Source organism: Amia ocellicauda, chromosome 9, assembly GCF_036373705.1.
Source record: "Amia ocellicauda isolate fAmiCal2 chromosome 9, fAmiCal2.hap1, whole genome shotgun sequence".
NCBI classification, from domain to species: domain Eukaryota; kingdom Metazoa; phylum Chordata; class Actinopteri; order Amiiformes; family Amiidae; genus Amia; species Amia ocellicauda.
The window spans coordinates 41,421,724-41,442,563 of NC_089858.1; the positions used below are offsets into that span (position 1 = coordinate 41,421,724).

The window sequence follows — 20,840 nt, forward strand, 5'->3', positions numbered from 1 at the left end:
TGGCCAGCGGAGCAGCACAGGTTTTGAAGTAGATAATCGTTTCCTCCTTTGAGACACTGGCCCACAATCACACCAGCATATTGGATTTATAATAAATAACACACAGTCCTGGTCATCAGTGGTCCGCTTACTGAACCAGTGCACTGTGATAGTGGCCGGTCATGCCTGTAACCATAAAACACTCAATGTAGGAAAGATCGTGAGATTCAGACAAGTTTTATTTAGAATGCCTCGTAAGATATGCATTCATGAAGTTTCAACATGTTTTTAATTTCCCCAAAGTTAATTTCATAATAGAAAAACTGAGCTTTGTGAGCTGCGCTTCCTAAGCACTGATGAAGCTGAAACTTTTGCTACTTTTTCCTCTTGAGCGTTTAAGACCCGATTCCACAAAGAAACAAATGTCTGACTTTATTTCCTTTTCAATGCAGTGTGTGGACAAGATCTCTCTTTTCTTAAAAACAGAACACATTATACATTGCACTCACTGTCACTACACTACACTACACTTCAGCCATTTGAGGGATCATACCTCGCCCACTGCTGTGAGAGGCTGACCTTACAAGAGGGGCGGGACTACATTTGCATGTTAGCTATATATTTATTTTGCAAACTCCACATTTAACATTTATATTTATATTTAACATATTTAGCATAAACATACAGTATAATTGCAGTTATTACTATTTACACGAATAGGTAAAGCATGGATGACATCTGGATGATATTTATTGAATATGTACGGGCATGTATGGTTGTGTAACTTGCAAGCCAGTGCATCCAGTGTTTGTGCACTGCACATTGGGTGGAATAAATAAATAAATAAATGAAAAATAATCCGTTAAAGGCAAATTTGCACAATATAGTGGATACATTTAGGATTGGAAACAAATGTAATCTTAGAAAAATAATCTGATAATCTTCTAGGGGGTGGTCAACGTTTTGCCTTTATCCCAAGCACATTATACGAAGTGGAAGTGATAACTATACATGTTACATTGACACACACACACACACACACACAAAGTACATGAAGTAGGTTCGCGCACACACACAGACGGACTTATTACAAAGGTGTACTGTAATTTATGTATGGAAATCCAATTTAGACAATGGTACAAGTGTAAATATATCTGTGTAACATGATCATATATTTAACATATATGTGTAAACATTGAACACTGGGCTACTGGTTTCTTCATTACGTATTTTGTCAGTGTGGCCACAGTGCACACATTCTTTGGAGCGCTGCACCACAGGGTCTGCTGTCAGTACTGCACCTTGGCAGATATGTTAAAGTGGGTGGCTTAACACTGTACTTATTAATTCAAAAGGTTATGTCACTTGTAATGTGTAATGTGCTATGTGCAGTGAGCTAAAACTACTTAAAATATGTTTGCGCTCCACTATGACAGAAGAAAGTCTTTACACACACTAATGTCTGTTGATGTTATTGATGAATTCGGCCGTCACAACAGGAGACTTGCATTCACATAGAAACTCCAACATAGCGGCGAAAACGGCTGATTTCCAATGAACAGTTGCAGCTTATTTTTAGATGCTAGTTTCTTCCAATGATAAATGTAACCACTATGAGTTTTGTAGCAGGTGCGTCACAGTTTGGTTTTAATCTGCACCACTACACATAACCCAGCTAACACACAATGTTGCCACAAAGTTGTAGCAACATAATTCAACATTGTGGCAACGCTGTGTGTTAGCTGGGAAGTGGACGCTGAACAAAATATTTACATTGATCTGTTATTCACCCAACCATTGATCCACCCACTAGATAACGCCTAGGTAAGGGCGTCTGCCAATAATAATAATAATAATAATAATAATAATAATAATAATAATATTATTATTATTATTATTATTAACTACACAGCTTTCATCAATGGCATCTTCGGTTTTTATTTTATGTGGGGGAATACAATAAACTATACTTCCCCACCTGATGCCAAAGCTGTTCACAAAGCCTACGTGTAATTTCTCTTTCTATGCCAACCTGGTTATTAGTAAACAATTCAGACTATCTTCATGTTTTGCTTTCAGTGTTCGGTAAAAAGCTATTGGCCAGTGCAGCAAGAGATTAATTACAATTAAATTAAGCAACAGGATATTTTATTACTGTTTTGATTTTTTTTCTCTCTGCAGGGCATCAATCAAGATGGAAATCAAGGCACTTGTTTCATAATCTGAAACAATTTGGCCTTTTTTTTGTAGGTCTTTTTAATTACATGCACAAAAACATCGTGCTACATCCATTTTGAGCCTGTTGTGAATGTGTATAGACACTCTTAATTACAAACTTTATTAATGATAACCTTGACCTACATTTTGGCACTTCTCCTTCTCCTCAATCTGGCATATAGCCTTGACTAGCTGATAGATACATTTCAATATGGGAGCCAGCTGCTGCTGCACAGTGTAGGTTAAAAAACAAACAAACCCCTATACTCAAGAAGTGTGTACCAGAAAGAGATTAATAAAAAACACGTTCACAAGAGATTTTTTAAATTTTGTTTCCCACAACTAATACATTGACTGCTTAGAACTGTTGACCAAGAATTTGCTCTCGCTTATATTTCAAGAGGTTGGGAATATCTGTTTGAAATGTACTATATTTTTATTTATATTGTGGTGTGGAATAGTGGAAGAATTGTGAACTGGAGCAAGGCGTACCGAAGGTAAAGCTATGGGCCGAGATTGCTGCTGTAATGGAAGCTTGATACGGTATTTCATTAGAAAACTACATTTGAGGCCCTATTATGGCTTACTCGATTGCAAATTGGAGAACAGTGAAAAAGCATATGGGGAACAAAATTAAATGGCATCCATACTCTCCTATTTGGCATAATAAATATATTTTCTTTCTCTTCAGTATTATGGTCTAAAAAGAACATTAACATATTTCATGATATATTTAACTAGGATGGTCTTCTCAGTTTCCAGGATCTGCATTCAGTTTTTTATTTGCCCGGTTCACTTCGGTCCGCTTTGCAGGCTTATGGGGCACCCTGGGGGTGCGAACTACAACTCCACCCTATGATAAAATGGATTTCTACGGGGCACTCCTCTATGGGGATGGTCTCTGAGATCTACTTGAATCTACTTAAAGCTCCTTTTGCCCTTAACTGCTGTATGGGTAAGAGATCTGGCTATAGTGGATAGACCAATTAATTTGGAGACAGTTTGGGACAACATATTTGGATCTTCAAAGAATCCTAATCACCAGTTAATCCGTCTCACAATTTGCCACAGATCTTATCTGACACCCCATAGAAGTTTCCTCATGGGTATTATCCCTAGTCCTCTTTGTGGGCCCTGTTCTCTTGGAGTCTCTGGTACCTTGTTGCATGTTTTATGGGAGTGCTCAAGTGTTTTTGTGTTTTGGGGTCGGGTGGCTCCTATTTTATCTAATCTGATTGACAAGGAATTACCTTTGGAACCACTGAACTTGCTGCTTGGGGATGACTAAAATCTGCACTTGTCTGAATGGCAACTTAAAATATGGCTGGCTGGTCTAACGGCAGCAAAAAAAAAAAAAAAAAAGATCTCACCAGCTGGTGGCATTTTTTACTTTAAAGACATATTTTTAATGGAAATTTCTACAGCCAGGATTAATAGACCCAAATTCTTTGCACTGCTAACATGGGGGAAGCAGGAGACAGAATAGCCTTATTGTTGGATGACACAGATTGAATACTATTATCATTTAATGTTGTATTTTATTTTATTTTTAATTATTTACTTTTGTCCTCACTGTCCCAACTATATGGGTCCGGGGTAGATATGTTGCATATCCTGTTATACTGTACAATAATAATCAACAAGATAATAAATCATTTATATGAAGAAAAAAAAAAGAAGAAAACTACATTTTGAGCTATTGGAAGACTTCTTGTTTGGATGGATAAAGATCAGGGTAGGGGGGATTTGTTTTAGTTATATATTTTTTTCCCCGTATTTGTTTTTTAGATTAATATGAACACAAAACATGTCCTTTGACGCATTTTAATAGTAGACTCATCAGTCCTGTGGAATCCATCCATCATAGTGTAAAAGTGCATTAGACTACTTTGGATTGGGAAAGAACAACAATCATGAATTACTTGAACTGAAAAACACAAACTACTCCCACCTTTGAAATTAGTATATTTGCACCTACAAAGAAAATAAACAATCACTTTATTATCAAAGTACTAGTAATCTATATAGCTCTCTATATTGCATGTTTTTCCCCTAGTCACATTAATTAACAAACTTGATGTAGTTTTTATTGAGGCCCTTCCCTCAGATGCTCTGCTGGATGCCAGGTTACAGAGTGTAGTCTGCAGAAGCTCCTGTGTAGACATCCTATTTGTCACCTTCAAAAACACCTTGTGCATCAAATCAGTGCTTTCAGGAACGCAGAACAGATTGTAAGAATCACACATCGGATCAGTGACTGTGTTTGGCTTTCACTTCGCTTTGCTGAACTCACAAGGTTAAACACAGTTGATCTTGGCCAGAACTTGACTTTTTTACAGCAGGGTTCTGAATTGGAGGAAAACCTATTTATCTATCTCTTTAAGATGGGAATACCCAAAGTGAAGTCTGTCGAGTTACCATCTAGCACATGCAGTGTCTTTGTGAGCACAATGATGACTAGAACCCCTCTCTGTCACTGTAGTTACCCAGTCGAAGATATGTTTTTATTTGCTGGATTTTGTCTTGAGTTGCTGTGTGCTATATAGTAATACAGACTTGCTCCTTGGCTTAATTTATGATTTTTATATGTTTGTGTGTGGGTGCAGGTTAAGTCACATTAAATTCCTTATATCAGTCATCCTTTGGTCTGTTATTTTGCAAGGTGATGCCTGCAGATACTTGAGGGCAGAAACTTATATATATATATATATATATATATTTTTTTTTCCCTCTGTTTGTGTATGTGCTAGAGATTATGTCAAGATCAGTAACTTGTGCTGACACCCTATAAAGTTGCTGATCTTAAATCAGCAAACTCAGGTTCCTGTCAGAGGATGCCCTGTATTGTATCTGTATAAGCCCCTTTCTTGCCCTCTGACTCCAGGAAACTGCCATGGTGAAAAACAAAAACTTTGGCCTAGTGATCTGATCCATAGAATGCTGCTGATGAGAGTTTAACTTTACCAGTATTGCATTGCTATATCCAAACAATTATTATTATTTGACACAGTTCTCTTTCCAGGCCTCAAGTGTGGACCTAAATTGAATCGAACCATTAAGTCCATTTACCCAGTGCAAAATTCTAAACCACAATTTTACACTTTTCATTAGATGGAAAATAAACAGCCACTATTGGAACCGGAATTTGCATTTGGTCCGTGGGCTGAAGTTGGGGTTCTGTGGAAGTTTTGTATAACTCCACATTTTGTTTAAGTCCCTATTGTGCCCAACTTCCTCTTTTACCCCTTATCCATTTGTTTTTTACTCTCTTTCCTATCAATCTGTTAAAAACATAGAGCGTTTGCCACATTCCTACACACTTACATTATGCTTTTATGCTCAAATGATCAATATATGTCGACATGTTGCGAATTCTTGCCACTCTTGGCGCAACACCATTCACTAAGCTCCTTGTTCCTGCTGCCTTTCCCTAGGTTCTGCCTCGCGCCAAACTTCTCAGCTGTCCTCGTATGAAGTGACTGTTCCAAAGCTCAGAGGAAGACACAGACGGGAACTCCTGGACGATGCCTCTGATAAGGTATTACCAGTGGACCACAGGGACATGTGAAATAGCCGCCCCCCCAACCCATAGGCTTTCCACTTGTAGCCCCCAACTACAGAGATTAAGGAATAAGCATTAAGGGTTTTGCCTGCAGTGCAGTCTGGGCCCCCTATTCTCAAAGCAAGTGTGTTTATTGTAAGTGTGTCTCCTGGCTATGCAGCTCCTTTTGAGCTGCGTGTTTTAAGAACAGATGTCATGATAACAGATTGAGGACATGTCGGATGGAATGTTATCCTATGTGCAACAAAATCCATCTCTGCCCAGGTAGGATGGGTGTCTGGACTTGTACCCTGCTGTGTCATAAAACTAGTGTCAAACTCAGCCTGGCAGATTGTCCAAGAGGTGGAGGGGTTGGAGGAAACAAAGGCTTATGCTGATGCTATCTAAGCCAGTCTCTTCTGGAATTTCTGAGTAGGAATGGTGACGGAGAACAACCCCTTGTGCTTGTGTTTCAAGAGTTTTTTTTCTCTGCATTCACGTATTTGTTTGGATATACAGCACCGGGCATCACTTCACTTTGATTGTGGTCTGGTTAACGGATAAATAAATAAATAAAACGCACTCAGATTATACAGTTGAGCCCATATTGAAAACTAGACCTACATTACAATCACTCTGCAGTCAGATACTACAGCAGTTAGAGGTGAATACACATTCAGTGCATTCATACACATTAATATACATTCTGCGCATGCTCCCACAATGAGATCCATAATGCATTTTGAAGAAGTACCTTGTTGAACATTTAAATGGGTGATAACAAGAATAGTCACTACTTTGTAATAGTCTCCAGCAGCATTTAGGTCGGGTTTACATAATGAGCTAAAATATCCAAACAATAGATGCGCTCTTAATGGCTTTTTATTTGAGCTTTCAGAACCGTACTCTCTCTCTCTCTCTCTCTCTCTCTCGGTATGATATTCTGATATTCTTCCTCACACTGTAACCCAAAAGATTGTAGCTAAAGTCCTCCATGTAAGATACAGAAGTGCTATATATAGTTGGATTTCATTGTTTTAAGTACATAGGACAGTTTTATTTAGAAACTTTTGTGAAGGACTTTTGTTACGATTGTTTGGACTTTACGCACAGTACATGTTAATTTCCACCAATTGAGACTGAAAAGGTCATTTTAATCCATCGCAAATCCATCTATAATGCCTTAAAGAGATTTTAAAAGTTTTTGTTTGCATTTGTAAATTATAGTCTTCCTGGGTATTGGCCCAAGAAAAACAAAACAGCCCAACTTGGCTAAAGATGGAGAATCAACTTCAGCCAGTAATCTCTGAACTTCTCTGTCCAAACTGCATTCTACACTGGAGCCTTTAACTGCTGAAACCCTGACTTCCAAAAACAACGGACCTTCAAACTGTGTAATCTCAGGCCAAAATCCTCCTATCTGTGTACCACAGAATAACTAATTAACCAGAAGTGTGACTCAGTTTTAAATCACTGAATCGGAAGAAAGTGACGGATACCATTGCCTCTCCTCATCTACAGCCCTTGTCACTCTGGCTGCACTGTCCTGTGTTTCATGTCCAAATCACACCTATTACATTTGGTGTCCAAACACTGCAGAGCTTTATGGCAGCCATCTGTCAAGCACAGGTGCAGCATCACTGTGGGGCCTAATAATAATATAAAAAAGCCATCAGTAATAAAATACCTCCTGTATAATCGGACTAACAAACGTACTACAACCACCTCTTCTCATAAACACTAATTAGAAGCCGGTAAGTCAGAGACGTGATCACTGAGACGTAGTTAACAAATATAGATTTTTTTTTTCTATGTATTTTTTTTCTCCTTCCCCAAATAGTGTTTCTTTTTGGTAACGTACCCATACATCACATTAAGAAATGCATGTAAGCGACAACTAATTTTAATCAATTATCTTTGATATCGGCCTATGGTATAATGAACAAGATAAATTTGTTTTTTCATTTCTGTGTAGCACTGCTGTGTAGGTTTCATAGCAGGCTAAATTACTCTGCACTCAAGAGATAAGTAGTAATTCTAGGATTTCTTTTTTAATTTGTATGTATTGGATTCTTTCAAATATTTACTGTAGGCCTCTGTGTAGTATCTTGGTTCTGTTTGACAACAGAATAATTATAGGATGTGAACTGTGAAAAACTCCTACATGGGAATTAATGGCTATACAGTGTTTCATTTTATTATCTTTTCCTGCAATGGAATCAAAATTGCTGCTATTGAGCCATCCATTTGGCAAAACATAACTAAATTAAATTATTGTTATACAGCTAGGGAGTGTATGTGCTGGAGCCTTTTACAAAAGCTCACACACCTGACATATTAGAAAAATATTTATGATATGGCTATTTGTTAGAAAATTAATTCACAGTAACAACATATAACTATGTATACTACTGCTAGCACAATGGTAATCCTAGTATAGATGCTTTAAGAACAAAAGAAAGTTTACAAATGAGAAGAGGCCATTCGACCCATCGTGCCCATTTGGTGTCCATTAGGTTTAACTTCAGTAGCCTATACTAGGTATTTTCCCTTATTAATTATCTGCGGGAGAATAAAACTGCGTTGCATTATTAAATAAAGTGCATGTTTATGTTTAAATCCATCCCATGTACCCACTTCATTAAATATACAGTATGACAGGGGCGTCATGCAGCTAAATGTTTTGGGGCGGCACAGTCGGAAAACAAATTACAATTGTTACAAATGGCTGGTACTATATCAATAAGGTATCCTACATCTTTTTAAATGTAAGTGTACTTGAATGTACTGCTCTACACACCCATATTCAATAGTATTGCTCTGCTGTTTTTGTTGTAATCTCGCCAATGGTATTTCGGATACCAATTACTGTTAAAACATCTCCGCTTGGGCTTCGCTAATGGTAGGCATCTAACACTGCTGAAGTGGGACCCTTTCTTATATATTAATCTCTTGCCAGTTGATCTTTTGGCACGATTAAACTTTTCTCTGTTTATAAAAAAAAAAAAAAAATCTTAAAAATGGTGTGCATACTGTATTGTACAAACTACAAGGACGATTGGGTAAATAAATATTATTGAATCTGAGCTTTTTAGTTTGACTAAACAGTAATCACTCATAAGACCAACTCCTACCTGTCTGAACCTCACTGGTGCTGGTACTTCTGCTACTACAGCTGACTTTATTTAGGGAGACGTCTCTCTCAGGGAAATGAATGGAACCCTTTCTATTCTCATCTCTAGCCAGTTGATCTTCTGGCACAATCAAACTTGTTTCTGTTTCTGATCATTAAAAAAAGTCCTTAAAAATGGTGTGCATAATGTATAATGCATTATACAAACTATAAGAACAATTAACTCAATGTAATTGCAACTGAAGCTTTTTACAAAGTTCCACTTTATTACTAAAGCATTTATTTGGTCTTGTTGTACTATTTCTGTTTTAACTGTGTCACCCTAAACAATATTCACCACTTCCTTCCACCACTTCTGAACCTCACTGGTGCTGCTACTACAGATAATACAGCTGGTTTCAAGGAAGACTTCAGTCTCAGGGTTTAAAAATAAATCAATTGAATATGCTTTAATATATATTATACTTTAATAAGTAGTTCATTCATTTAAGCGACAGAAACTGAATGTACACTTTTTGTCACTAAAACCCACTGTAGTCTATGAAAGATGTGAATAATTCTGGAGGCAACTGTACCTGTTGGCCTTGTTAGTAGTATTACTAGATGTAACTTTTTTCTTCTTCTCTGTTAACTTAAGTTTAGGACTTGAAACGCAGGCAAAGCACCTCAACACTTAAATAATAATAAAGTACCAAAAGTAAAATGATTGACAGCAATGTATTCTGTACACCACAGTTACACAGTTAAACAGTAAACAGTTAATAGCTTTACTATCTTTTTAAGTAATTTAGCATTTTTATAAAAACATGTTTATTGACTGTGTTGTCAATGCATTATAAAACAATAGTATGACAGATAAAACAACAACGCCTATTTTAATGTATTTAAGTATAGTTTTAAGCAGATTGCATAATGATTAAGAACAGAACATTACCACAAACATGAATACCCAGGACAGTATACAGGCTTCAAACTGCCACTGAATAAGCAAGTTAAACTAACATGAAATGCCTAAACAAATGTTTTTTTAAAGCATATTGTAATAATCAAAATGCTGTTCAGTGTATGATGTACTGTACCTGGCTGTCTTTCACACAACATGCCATAGAAACAGCGGCAGTGCCAGGTACACACTAGATGACTCGCATGCACTGATTAAGGGGCTGTTGCTAAATTGCATACTGTAACTGAAGTGGTGAGGGATCATCTAAGGAAACTCATATTTACTAAAATGTTTCTACATAGGCTAGATATATAAAATAAATGAACAATTGAAATACTTTGGTGGGGCATGTGCCCCAATGGCACGAAGACACTGCAGTATGAAATATACAGTCACACAGTTACAAGTTAACAAAATGAAAAAACAACAAAAAGAAAAAACAAATTAACAAAAATTAAAAACACGATGACATTAAGAGAAAACACAACATTAACTCTAAACCGGAAAGGGAGGTTACATAAGCAATGCTGTAGAATGCTTCTGATTGGAGGAACAACATGTCAAACATTGTGGAGCGGAACTGCTTGGACAGGAGCACTTGGGACTCATGGTGAGTAATATTTATTTTCTTTGACGATGTGAATAATGTGTAATATTTGTATTTTGTCATTTTGTTCACTAATGCAGATAATGTAATTATTAGAGGGTAGGCTGAGGTGAATTGAAATAAATTAACACGGATATGTTTTGCTTTTTGGCTGCATTTTTCCAAGGCTGCATCTATTATGGTGAATTTTCTAACAAGATGCAAAGGCAATTGGTAAATAAGCTAGTTTTAATAAAATACTCAAATGTAAACTGCAACTTTGACATGTTTGTGACAGAACTTAATAATATCTGTAATGTGGTCAATTAAAATAATAATAATAAAAAAACATCAGCTGTTAATTGGCTCAGATAAGTAGTTATTGTATCTACTCCAAACTGCTGCCAAATGTTGTCATGCACTGCAATTACACTTTCAGACGTGCGATCATATTATGTTTTATGTCCAGGTGGGATCGGGTGATCACATTTTAAATAATTTTTTTAAAGACCTTAAGTAATTGTTTTCTGTAAAGGGAAGATACCAACTTAGATCATGAAATGTGCAACCAGGCGATTAGTGCTTCAGAAGAAACGTTAATTATGTTTATGATTTGAGTGTTTTGATCATTAAATGCAACCATTATGGTAAGCAGACACCATTTAATTTTAAATGTGGGATTATTGGCTTTAAAGAGAAAGGAACATGTCTAGGAATGCTAAATTAAATGTTCAAAGTAAACCGTATTGAAATAAAATATTGTATATGCCTGTATTTGTGAGTATGCAGTAGCAAAACTACTAAGGATAGCATCTCTTGCTTGATATACTATGGTATTGCACACCAGAAGTATACATTGCAACAGTGTTTATCTTTTTACCTTCTTATAGTTCCACTCTACCATACTATTAATACTGTTTTGAAATTAACATTTATCAAATATTACACATTAATCATTTAATAAGTATTGTTAACATGTTTCTAAGTTTAAGTCTATGTTTAACAAAATGTACAGATAAAATTAACAGTAGAACAATTCAAATCTTTGTATACAGAACCATGTAGAAGTCAGCCTGTTTGGCTTCATTATTTCTGATCTTTTGTTTCAGATACTATGGATTGTGTTTTGTGATGAACAGATTCTGTTCTGTTCAAACCTGTGGCTCATCCAGTGCTGCTGAAACTCACCAATCACCCCACCAAGAAGGAAGTCCCTCACGCTCTGACCCATCCTGCTCAGTGTCTTGACACCAATTTACTAACACAGTATTTTCATCAAGTTTCAAATAAATGATTACACTTCAACCTTGTTGTGTACACTTTATTTTGGCACAAAACACACATGACAGTCACATTTCTGTCATTCGTGTCAATGTCTGAATAAAACAACAAAGTTTTATGAACATGATTTGTGTAGGTATTCAAAGGACTACAGACAAGATGCTTAATAATGGTAATATGGAATCACATAAATTAATCTAGAAACAATGAAATACATTCTGCTTACAATCAGATGAAATCATTAATAAGGAAAGCATTTTGTACATGAAATCTACTTGCTTTTTGAAATCTATGACTTGCAATAAAATGTTTTACAACAGTGCATTTCAGTGGAACAAAACACATTGGACATACTTAAACCAATTTGCATATGAAGCCTGTTGCTCTTTAGGACCAGAGGTCAGGATCAGTGATCTACATGCACCCGAATCCTCGGGAATTCTGTTTTCTGAAATGCATGTTAGTCTTAAATGAAATGTAGGTATCTGTTAAAGGCAGTCTAATAATATATCCACAGGTGTTGGACTTTGGGAACTCAACTCATATGGAAGGCTGTGGCTGAATTCCTGATGGTGGTAGTGATCTGAGCGCTGTTGTAAACATCAGGACATTGTCCAGGGATGAAGGACTTCATTGTTCTGTAATTCAGAAATGAAAGACATTTCATAATCATTAAAACCTTTTACAGTACATACTTTTCAAAATACTTCCAAGTGTCACATTACAAATGTGTAACCCCTTAGATATCACACAGCATATTTTTAAATGGTAATGGACATAATTACTTTTCTTGTTGTGGAATTAGGAATTTAGCAAAAAACTCTTCTGTAGTCCAAAAATTGTTTAAAAGTTGGGGTTTTATTTACTACTGTAAACTATATAGGTATTGCATAAACATATCAAACTATGATATGAGGAAATCTGTAATTAAATTAATCAGATGGGAAATCTCCCAAATTAAGAAATTACATATTACGTTAAAAATATGTAATAAAACTATGGTATTCCTATGATTAAGTACAAATTCAAGGTGAAAAATTCATTTAACACGGCAGTCACTGAAGTCTCTTGTGCAATACAGTTTTTACATTTACATATAGGCGATATATTCATGCCATCCATCAATACAGTAAGAGTTTTTAAAACACATATATTACTACAAAAGTAATTGTTATTAATATCATCCATAAGGGTTCTGCTTTTTCCGTGTACAATTGGATTGATTTGCCACAGTGACTGCAGAATTAATTTCAATAGGATTCACCACAACGGACAATACAATTTAATATGGAAAAACAATATTCACATCTCACACGTCTTCAATTATCATTAATTGAAAATAATACAATATACTCAGGGGCTCCGGCCTCAGCGAGAATCAAACCCTGGTTTGCCAGCAGCGCCCTCACCCCGTCACTACAGACCCCGGCCTTAGCAAGGCCTCAGGATCGCTACACTAATATAATGTACAGTTCGTTAGAGTGGACCAGAACAAATTGATTCGTTTTAATTTGCTTCTGTCCATAATTTCACATTGTAAACTGTTTTGTTTGTGTTAATTTATTTCAATTCGCCTCAGCCTATCCTCTAATAATTACATTATCTGCATTAGTGAATAGAATTTGACAAAATACAAATATTACACATTATTCACATCGTTAAAGAAGATAAATATTACTCACCATGAGCTTCCAAGTGCTCCTGTCCAAGCAGTTCTGCTCCACAATGATTGACATGTTGTTCCTCCAATCAGAAGCATTCTACAGCATTGCTTATGTAACCTCCCTTTCCGGTTTAGAGTTAATGTTTTCTCTTAATGTCGTTGTGTTTTTTCTTTTTGTTGTTTTTGTTTTTGTTAATTTGTTTTTTTCATTTTGTTAATTTGTTTTTTCCTTTTGTTGATTTGTTGTTTCTTTTTGTTAACTTGTTTTTTATTTTTGTTAATTTGTTTTCTTTTTTATTGTTGTGTTTTGCACTTCAAGGCCACCGTAGATAACCTACATAAGCTTAATCGATGTTGCCAAATAAATTAACCATACATCTATAACATAGTGTGTAGCATCAACTTTTACTTTGTATGGGATTCCTTTAAAAATACCTTGTCCTGACACCATAGTTAATGGATCAGGAAGTGGTTGTTTTAATAGCTAATTTTATGATGTGGTGATGTATTTTGATCTGTTATATATCCACAAGAAAGGGGACAAAACTGAGCCAGGAAATTACAGACAAATCATCTCACCTGTATTACTTGTAAAAGTTTGGAAAAAAAGATTTGATATAAAATAGAGGAGCTAGGAGCATCTTAATGAAAACCATATTTTTGGTCAATATGGGTTTAGACGAGGCAGATCGTGTGTTACTAATGTATTAGAGTTTTTTGAACATGCAATTGCAGCTGTAGATTACGTGAAAGCATATATTATATAATTAGATTTTCAAAAAGCTTTTGATAAGGTTCCACACCAAAGACTGATTATCAAATTGGAAGCTTTAGGCATTCAGGGTAATGTAAGTAGATGGATTATGAACTGGTTGATGTATAGGAAACAAAGGGTGTCGATTAGAGGAGTTGATTGTAACTGGAGTGAGGTTGTTAGTGGAGTTTCACAGGGATCAGTATTATGACCTTTGCTTTTTCTAATCTATATTAATGATCTGGACTCTGGGATAATTAGCAAACTTGTCAAATTTGCAGATTATACTAAAATAGGTGGCTCAGCAGATACAGTCTCGGCAGCACAGGCTATTCAAAGGGACTTAGATAATATTCAGTTGTGGGCCGACACCTGGTAAATGTAATTCAATGTGGACAAGTGCAAAGTAATACATGCAGGTAACAAAAATGTCCACTATAATTACACTATAGGAGGTACAGATCTATACATAACAGTATGTGCCATAGGTCAGTTTGGGACTCAGCCGGTACGATGTACGAAACAGTGCCTACTGAAACTAGTTCGGGCAAAGGCGGAGGTGGACCTAAACATGGCCAGTGGAAACGGAACAAATCATGTAATTTTCTTCAAGAGATCTCATCCTGGGATAACTAACACTGTTGTTTGTGTGAGATCATACTTCCCAAAGGTGTGGGCCAATTTTGTTTTTTTTGGAAGGCATGTGAATGGACAGAGTGGTAGGGCACAGGCTGGTTGTGGTGACCCTGAAAGCTGGGCTTGTATCCTCAGGAAGGCTTGTGCCAGGGCAATGCATTGGTTGTAACAGCTGTTCTCTTGGCTACAGCCCAGTCCCACTGGCTTACCTGTCTGGACTGGCCTGCTGGACCCATTCCCACTCCCCCTGGCTCTCTCTTACATCAATATCAATAGCTCTTTGTGGCACGCATGAATGCATGAGAGAAATGGGGCATCTTACAGGATATGAGAAAGGAGAGAATGTGCCCTTTCTTGCAGTATCTTATTGCACATATTCATAGGTATCAGTTAATTGGTCTTCCTCAGTCTTTTGTTCCTACTCCTGAAAAACAAGGCTGAAATGAGTAAAGGGAGAAGGGGATATATTTTATTGTTGAGTTAAAGCAATATTTAAGACTTTGATTTGGCGATTTATTTATTTATTTATTTATTTTTGCATGTATGTATGTATTGTGCCACTCTCTCTGGTTGGTAGTGTTCATTAGGGCTGAGTAAAAACATTGATTTTCCGATTAATTGGGACTCTGGTTTGGACGATCTGATATCGATTCTTAAACTCCCGAGATTGATCTTATAAATCTATGCATTTTCTCAGTGAATGACAAAATGGTGCCACCTGGCCAATCATAGATAGGTGAATGATTTTTTTTTTTTTTAAAACAACAACAATAAGAAACTTTAAAGCGCACATGCTGCGCCCCCCTGCTTTCTTTCGCCATTGCTAAAGCCGATCTACAAGCACCCCGACAATACATGATTCACCTCCACCGAGCTCTTCAATACATGTGGCTGTTTCACACACACTATAAACTTAGTCTTGCACTATTTTTAAAGTTGAGGTATACTTACTTAACTGATTTTATTCAGACTGTGAAATAGAAAATTTAGCTTTTGAGTGATACATCAGGTAAATTTAACGTAAAAACAAAAGCAATTTATTTTAGTTATTTATATTTGTTAAATAAAAAGCAATTCAATGTAATGTTTTGAGCCTCGTCTTCAATGTTTAACATTATTAATCTTTAGAAATCTACCATGTTATATAAGTTAGAGGGTTCCCTGTGCAGTACATAGCATTAATTCTCAGATAATCTCTCTCATAAGCAATATTGGTATTGTAATTATCACTATTCCCAAATTAAATCAAAATTGAATCGAAATCAAATAGATCAAATCGGGACCTTTTGAATCGAAATTGAATTGAATCGGGAGATCAGTGTCAATGCCCAGCCCTAGTGTTCACTGCATCAGTTCCCCAGTACAGACCAGAGCAACAGTGATGAAAATGTTTTTTTTATGTTCCTTTGTTTTATTAAAAAAAAATTGCAGGCAGGTGCGGATCATTTTTTTCAGTGCCTAAATCCACTGTTTAATTTTTCTTCTAAAAATAAGAAATGGACTGTTTTAATATTTTTTTAAGCTGACTACCCAAGAGTCCACAAATTCAAATTAAGATTTACTTTACGGTGTCTACGAGAATGTCTTTGATAAAACCAATTTTGCCTTTTTACAAAGCATCCACGAGAGCTGCTGCTTTTTTCAAACGTTATGTATGAAACGTTATGTTAATATGCATTAATGGGGGGTGGGGTAGGCAACACCAAGAGTGACCTCTGTTTTTCCTCACAATTATCAACATCTCAGTGTTTCTGTGCTTCCCATCACTGCTGTAGCATATGTGATTTAACCAGATTTAAGTCCAGTAAGGGCCATTGACAAACTGATGGATGACCTGTGAGATTGTTATGTAATGGGCTGATCAAATATTTATCTGTCGTGTTTTCAGGTATCGTACCTCATCCATGCTGAAGGGAAGGATCATGTTGTCGTTCTGGAGAAGAATGAGTAAGTGACCCTGTCTAGACTGTAAATCTCAACCCTTTTCTGTTAAGACAGCGTACTTTTGTTACAATGTATGTGTATGAGTTTCACTGTGATGAAAATATCAGGTATGTTAACGGGCATAACCCAGTGCAAAGAAGACAAATATTATTTCCAATAATAATCACTTTTTGTTATATAGATGAAGTCATTTATTTTAAAGGTAGAAAGGGCTGAATTGAAATGTATGAATGAGTTTAGTTTAGAAACACATTTTCTTTCAGTGTTGCATGTTCTGTGTTTACATGATTAAAAGTATATAATCCAAATGGAATTCTGATAAAGTCACCAGTATAAATACATTTTGGTTTTGCAACGTGCTATCTCGGAAAAATATCAAGATTTGCATGTTCATGTACATGTCTTGTGCCTACAGTGAGGGAAAAAAGTATTTGATCCCCTGCTTATTTTGTACGTTTGCCCACTGACAAAGAAATGATCAGTCTATAATTTTAATGGTAGGTGTATATTAACAGTGAGAGACAGAATAACAACAAACAAATCCAGAAAAACGCATTTCAAAAAAGTTATAAATTGATTTGCATGTTAATGAGGGAAATCAGTATTTGACCCCTTCGACTTAGTACTTGGTGGCAAAACCCTTGTTGGCAATCACAGAGGTCAGACGTTTGCACACATGTCAGGAGGGATTTTGTCCCACTCCTCTTTGCAGATCCTCTCCAAGTCATTAAGGTCATCGAGGCTGACGTTTGGCAACTAAAACCTTCAGCTCCCTCCACAGATTTTCTATGGGATTAAGGTCTGGAGACTGGCTAGGCCACTCCAGGACCTTAATGTGCTTCTTCTTGAGCCACTCCTTTGTTGCCTTGGCTGTGTGTTTTGGGTCATTGTCATGCTGGAATACCCATCCACGACCCATTTTCAATGCCCTGGCTGAGGGAAGGAGATTCTCACCCAAGATTTGATGGTACATGGCCATGTCCATCGTCCCTTTGATGCGGTGCAGTTGTCCTGTCCCCTTAGCAGAAAAACACCCCCAAAGCATAATGTTTCCACCTCCATGTTTGACGGTGTGGATGGTGTTCTTGGGGTCATTCCTCCTCCTCCAAACACGGCGAGTTGAGTTGATGCCAAAGAGCTCGATTTTGGTCTCATCTGACCACAACACTTTCACCCAGTTCTCCTCTGAATCATTCAGATGTTCATTGGCAAACTTCAGACAGGCCTGTACATGTGCTTTCTTGAGCAGGGGGACTTTGCGGGTGCTGCAGGATTTCAGTCCTTCATGGCGTAGTGTGTTACCGATTGTTTTCTTGGTGAGTATGGTCCCAGCTGCCTTGAGATCATTAACAAGATCCTCCCATGTAGTTCTGGGCTGATTCCTCACCATTCTCATGATCGTTGAAACTCCACGAGGTGAGATCTTGCATGGAGCCCCAGACCGAGGGAGACTGACAGTTATTTTGTGTTTCTTCCATTTGTGAATAATCACACCAACTGTTGTCACCTTCTCACCAAGCTGCTTGACGATGGTCTTGTAGCCCATTCCAGCCTTGTGTAGGTCTACAATCTTGTCCCTGACATCCTTGGACAGCTCTTTGGTCTTGGCCATGGTGGAGAGTTTGGAATCTGATTGATTGATTGCTTCTGTGGACAGGTGTCTTTTATACAGGTAACGAGCTGAGATTAGGAGCACTCCCTTTAAGAGAGTGCTCCTAATCTCAGCTCGTTACCTGTATAAAAGACACCTGGGAGCCAGAAATCTTGCTGATTGATAGGGGATCAAATACTTATTTCCCTCATTAACATGCAAATCAATTTATAACTTTTTTGAAATGCGTTTTTCTGGATTTTTTTGTTGTTATTCTGTTAAAATACACCTACCATTAAAATTATAGACTGATCATTTCTTTGTCAGTGGGCAAACGTACAAAATCAGCAGAGGATCAAATACTTTTTTCCCTCACTGTATGTATGAATGTGCCTGTTGTTGGGCTAATTACGAATTAAGATAAAAATTAAATCTTAAATCACTTAATTTAAGAAACTTAATGTGCCATTTCCATTTATTTTAATTCACATATTGACATTTTATTCTCTATTCTGGCTTTCATTTTTAGTTAACAGATATGTGTAGTTACAGTTGTCAGCTGCAGTGTAGTCTGCAGTAATTCACGCAGTCCTGTTTCTTGTCTTATGCTTAGCTTTGGAATTGTAAGTGTCTACGTGTGGGGAGGAGTGAGGGGCGGGGGGGACATATTTTACCCTGTAATCAAAAAAGATTGTACAGCTTTCACACGCACATAACCTAATAACACATGTTCTGAATCTGCTAATAATTGTAGTTGTGGCATTGTGCTGGGAAGGCGATGATATGCTGATTGCAGGCAGTCTTGTCAGCGGGATGCTTCTTCTTGACACCCACTCTGCGCATTGATTTCCATATTAACCTTCAATTTTTTATTAATGCTGTGATCATTGTGAAAGCAGGCAATCTGTCGGAAGGGAGAATAGGGCTATTAAAGTGTTTGTTTCCAAAAAAAAGCCAGTAGTCTTCTCTGGGGTTTTCAGTTGATTTCTTTTCTTGCCAAATTTTTAATGAGATCACCTGTTTTATATAAACTTGTTATCAGCAGGCATTTACATTTTTTGAATACAAACTGTCCTGTATCTGGAAAATGGAAATTGCTGAGACAGGGTTTTACAAAGTAGACCTAATAAAAACTTAAAGGCCCATAAGTATATTTTTCCCCTTACCAGTCTCTCACTCCCACTTTCAAAGAGCAACTGCTATGGTATGCTCAGATTACACTGCGTTTTTGATGTATATACGATTATGAGATCATGGGACAATGTTGATTTCAAGTCAGACGTTTTGGTTTTAATTAGAAACTACAAGAAAGAGATGCCTGTCACCTGTGATAGAGGAATCAGTGACCTAAATTCTATATTATTGTTCTATATTATTATTATTATTATTATTATTATTATTATTATTATTATTATTATTATTATTATTATTATAATTGACAAAACAAATTGCTGGTGTTCTTCACATCAAAGTGCTACATCACCCTAATATATTGCATTCAACACTTCTTTCAAAGTTGGGATCGACAGATGCTCTGTAAGTAAGTGCTCTGTTTTGGCAGCTGACTGAGATGGCTTTGCAGCTAGGTTGCAATTAGAGGGCACTGTGTTGGGTGGGTGAATGCGTACAACAGGGAAGGTCAACGTAGAGCCCAAAACATCTAATTAAACTGAATTGGTGTGTTTGTATCAACCCCGACAGCGGGAGTAATCCTGTGTGTTGCTTCTGCTGTTCTCTCATAGGCTACTCCTCCCTGAAGACTTCACAGTGTTTACGTACTCTGAGGAAGGGGCTCTGATTACCCAGAAACCAGAAGTGAAGGTAAGGTCTAGTGTTATGATACCCAGTCCTGGTGTCTTCTGATAATGGGGCTCACAACTCTGGTCTTGGAGGGCCCCTCTGTGTCTTCACATTTTCATTCCTAAAGAGCTTTTATCCATCTAATTGAACAAATTATTGGCTCAGTATAGACATTATGTTCATTTTAACATAACTTACCAATGAACACAATCTCACTGTACTGCATATCTCTAGATGAAGAGCATCATCTCAGATTGTCAGGTTATTACAGTATGGAGTGGGGCAGTGAGCTAATGCCCTGTGGAATGCTAGGCGTGGAAAGTATCTCCACAGTTCCCAGCAGCGTCTGTGTGGGAAGTGGGAGGAGGCAGGGAAAGGTCTGGAGGAGAGGCTCCAGAGATTCATCAAGAGTACATCACTCGCTGTTGGGAAGGAAACGGCACAGAACCATACTTCCAAGGCATTCTCTTCCCCTGAGGGGTTTAGTTATCCAGGAAGAGACCTTTTTTGGTTTCAGTTTTCAACAAAAACCAGCTTCTGTCTCCCTGTTGTTTATACAGAGTTAAGGATTCGAGCTGAGGTTCTAGTACAGTAACTGATTCCTGCAGACTTACTCTGCAATTAGAGCAGCCTGAACCCAGAACATGTTCTGAGTCATTAATTTTTGATTGATAAAGTATAGTCTTTCCTCACATCTATGACTGTGATAACATGTGAGTTTCTGCCATGCTGGAAATGATAAATTAAAATGGGTTAGGCTGAATTACAACAA

General features: G+C 37.0%; 1 protein-coding gene across 2 annotated transcripts in view; it reads left to right on the forward strand.

Moving 5' to 3' along the window:
• LOC136759474 (disintegrin and metalloproteinase domain-containing protein 9) overlaps positions 1–20,840 on the forward strand; it is a 68,003-nt gene that overhangs the window by 11,675 nt on the left and 35,488 nt on the right. For both annotated transcript variants that reach the window (XM_066714509.1, XM_066714510.1), the window contains exons 2-4: positions 5,631–5,734; positions 16,622–16,680; positions 20,011–20,089. In XM_066714509.1, coding sequence (XP_066570606.1) covers positions 5,631–5,734; positions 16,622–16,680; positions 20,011–20,089 — 242 coding nt within the window. The remainder of the gene's footprint in view (positions 1–5,630; positions 5,735–16,621; positions 16,681–20,010; positions 20,090–20,840) is intronic.